At 34.9% G+C, this 3,318-nt stretch overlaps 1 protein-coding gene across 1 annotated transcript; it reads left to right on the plus strand.

The window, feature by feature from the left end:
- Window positions 1-604: 604 nt before the first annotated feature.
- LOC133697880 (galactinol synthase 1-like) lies at window positions 605-2,902 on the plus strand. Its single transcript, XM_062120694.1, has 4 exons — window positions 605-1,094; window positions 1,650-1,970; window positions 2,244-2,378; window positions 2,520-2,902. Exons 1-4 carry the CDS (start codon window positions 759-761, stop codon window positions 2,739-2,741), a joined length of 1,014 nt encoding a protein of 337 aa, XP_061976678.1. The 5' UTR covers window positions 605-758; the 3' UTR covers window positions 2,742-2,902.
- Window positions 2,903-3,318: the final 416 nt, after the last annotated feature.

The raw sequence follows: 3,318 nt of genomic DNA on the forward strand, positions 1-3,318 counted from the left end.
TTATTATATAATTAAATAAAAATAATTTTTAAAAAATATTATTAAACCTAATATAGTTCATGACTCAAATAGCTAGGGAACCGAGGTAGATCTAATTTGTCATTGTCTCAATATTTTAAAAAAAGTTGTCATTTTGAAGTTTTTTTAAAAAAATTAAGTCATATTTTTACCAGTTATCAAGGTTGTATTTGGACCCATGAAATCAATCAATTTAAGTTGGATTAAATCCTACGTGGTTTAATTGAAAACTCGAGTTAGATAAAAAGTCAAGTCGGGAGGTTTTAAGATTGACCAAATTAACTAGATTTAATAACGCTGTAAAAATATTCTTTTTATTTTTAATATTTTTTTTATATTTAAACAAAATAATCTGGCTTGAGGATGGGCCAATTATGAACTTGTCTAAGCTAGAAGACAAGTAAATTAATCACTACAGTGAACCGTTAAACTTGGTGTGTCTAATAACATCATACCACCCCCCTATTACTTTTACAAAACAATACTAGTTCATGATAAGCGTGAAAAGGACATTATGGAGTTGCATTTAGAGTTCATTTGGCATGAATTTAGACCGCATTTTAGTTCTATTTAAGGAGGCCAGGGGCATTCTTAGCGCCAGGACCATTTATTCTTAGCGTTGCTGGTTTACTTTCCTAAGAAACCTCAAGTACACCAATCTTCTTTGCCTCTCTAATACATTCCAAATAACCTTGTACTATATTCATAGTATATATTAAGCTTAAACAATCTCAAGTACTATGGCTCCAGGAGTGCCCATGGATGTGATTTCCTACACCGGCAAGGTTTCCACGGCTAGCACTGGCTACTCTAAAAGGGCCTTTGTAACATTTTTAGCCGGAAATGGGGATTATGTTAAAGGGGTAGTTGGGTTGGCGAAGGGTTTGCGCAAGGTGAAGAGTGTATACCCTCTGGTGGTAGCAATGTTGCCAGATGTGCCTGAGGAACACCGTGACATTTTGAGGTCTCAAGGTTGCATTGTTCGTGAGATTGAGCCTATTTATCCACCTGAGAACCAGATTCAGTTTGCCATGGCCTACTACGTGATCAACTACTCCAAGCTCCGCATTTGGAATGTATGTGCATTAACATAATCTTATAATTAAACTTATAGTACAAATTTTTTGATTAATTACTCTCCTTTTATGGTATAATATATTAAGTAATACGGTACACACAGACACTTTTAGCGACAAAAATGTGGAGTTTATATATTCAAACTGATGTGACTTTTCTGTATTTTTTTTTAACAAGCTATTATTAATTTTCAAAGCCGTCGTGTTCGTAATGAGGTTATTTTAACTTGTATCTCAAGTAATATATGCTTCTGTGTATAATCAAATGAAGTTTACCACCACTTGAATTCCAAAACCCAACATTAATTTATAAAATCAATCCTAATTTGTGTAATTAATTAGACTTAACTAGATGAGATGTACAGATACTGTATAGGAATAAAAAGGTCTCTATTCATGCATAGGATTAAGATACCTTAGTGTTTATTCTGTCTCTCGTAAAAAAGAAGGTCTCTACCTCAGCTTGCGACACAAGTTGGTCGCCAAAAGTTGGTTGTTTATGTAGCAAATGGTCATATAAAAGTACATGTTTGCTTGATTTTCTTGTATGCACAGTTTGAGGAGTACAGCAAGATGATGTATTTGGATGCTGATATCCAAGTGTTCGAGAATATAGACCATCTATTTGACACCCAAGATGGCTACTTCTATGCCGTGATGGACTGCTTCTGTGAGAAAACCTGGAGCCACTCACCACAATACTCTATCGGTTACTGCCAGCAGTGCCCGGAAAAGGTGACATGGCCTGCTGAGATGGGCTCTCCTCCTCCCTTGTACTTCAACGCTGGGATGTTTGTCTTTGAGCCTAGTCGTTTGACTTATGAGAGCCTTCTTGAAACTCTCCAGATTACGCCACCAACCCCATTTGCCGAGCAAGTAAGTCACAACATTTATGTATGAAATTAAAGTACATAAACCCTAAATGGATGGGAGAACAAGCAGGGGATCTTAAATCAAAATTACAAAGTAAAAGTGGGTTGTGATAGATTGAAAGTTAAATGTGTGAGGCACAAGAAAATAATTGTAGTTAGGGATTAGTAGAGTGACATTCAGGCTGGCGAAGTAGGAGATTATTAGCCAAATTAATATTTAATAACAAAGAACAGCTTGTTAATTTCTAATTTTCTGATTTCCTTGTGGATATGGCAGGATTTCTTAAATATGTTTTTCCAAAAAACATACAAGCCAATCCCTCTAATGTACAACCTGGTTTTAGCGATGTTATGGCGACATCCTGAGAATGTGGAGGTCGAAAAGGTTAAAGTGGTTCACTACTGTGCTGCTGTAAGTAGTGATCTTCTTCTCTGAATAACATCAAATACTATCTTCAGTTTTAAATCCCATCAAATAAATTACATTCATTATGTATATTCTTGATTTGGACTCGTTTTGATCTCTTCTATTTTTGGAAAAACAAAAATATAGGGTTCAAAACCTTGGAGATATACTGGCAAGGAAGCTAACATGGATAGAGAGGACATCAAGATGCTAGTGGCAAGATGGTGGGACATATATAATAACGAGTCCCTCGATTTCAAGGCTGAGAACTCAGTTTCAGAAGAAGAAACATTAATGTCGAGGTCATCCATCTTGTCTTCCAAGCCTGAGCCTGCCATTTCCTACATCTCTGCGCCATCTGCTGCTTAAACTTCTTGATTAAGATAGTTTAAAAACTGGTGTAATCCCATCCTTCCTTTAATTTTGTCTTTCATCATAAACTCTTTTTCAGGCTGCTTGTGCTAATTATTTTCTTGTCCTGTGACTTTACATGTGTGGTGTTATATAAGGTATTCTTGTATTTGAACTAATATTCATACGAATCTCTCTATTGGTAAACTAAAAGAATGTCGAAATTAATCTTTTAAGGGAAACTTCGATCCCTCCTCCTCTTTAATCTAGCTAGTAATTAGCCTTTTAAGGTTATAAGCTTCAAGTCTTAATTAAGAACCTAATCTGTATTTTCTTTTCTTAATTTCTAATTTTTTTTTCTCTCTTTTGATAAACAGCGAAGTCTATCTAATCTTAATCTTTAGTTATACAAAAGTAGCCCTCCATGCTCCATCAATCAAGTCTTAAAATTTAGTAAATGTTGTCGGCTTTGAAGCACACTTGTGCTAAAGTAATGATTCTATAGTATTTTTTGTTTTAGCCATGTATGGATATCAACAGTGACGCTAGAGGTGATGATGATATTTATTTTTAATATATAAAAACAGCAGCATCA

This window comes from Populus nigra, chromosome 6 (genome assembly GCF_951802175.1).
Source record: "Populus nigra chromosome 6, ddPopNigr1.1, whole genome shotgun sequence".
Taxonomy (NCBI): Eukaryota; Viridiplantae; Streptophyta; class Magnoliopsida; order Malpighiales; family Salicaceae; genus Populus; species Populus nigra.

What these genes read in the sequence shown, in the direction of transcription:
- LOC133697880 (XM_062120694.1), top strand. Translation starts at nt 759, where the DNA reads ATGGCTCCAGGAGTGCCCATGGATGTGATTTCCTACACCGGCAAGGTT. An exon ending in CCAAGCTCCGCATTTGGAAT is followed by an intron (nt 1,095 to 1,649) that starts GTATGTGCATTA and finishes TTGTATGCACAG; the next exon opens with TTTGAGGAGTACAGCAAGAT. An exon ending in TGGTTCACTACTGTGCTGCT is followed by an intron (nt 2,379 to 2,519) that starts GTAAGTAGTGAT and finishes ACAAAAATATAG; the next exon opens with GGTTCAAAACCTTGGAGATA.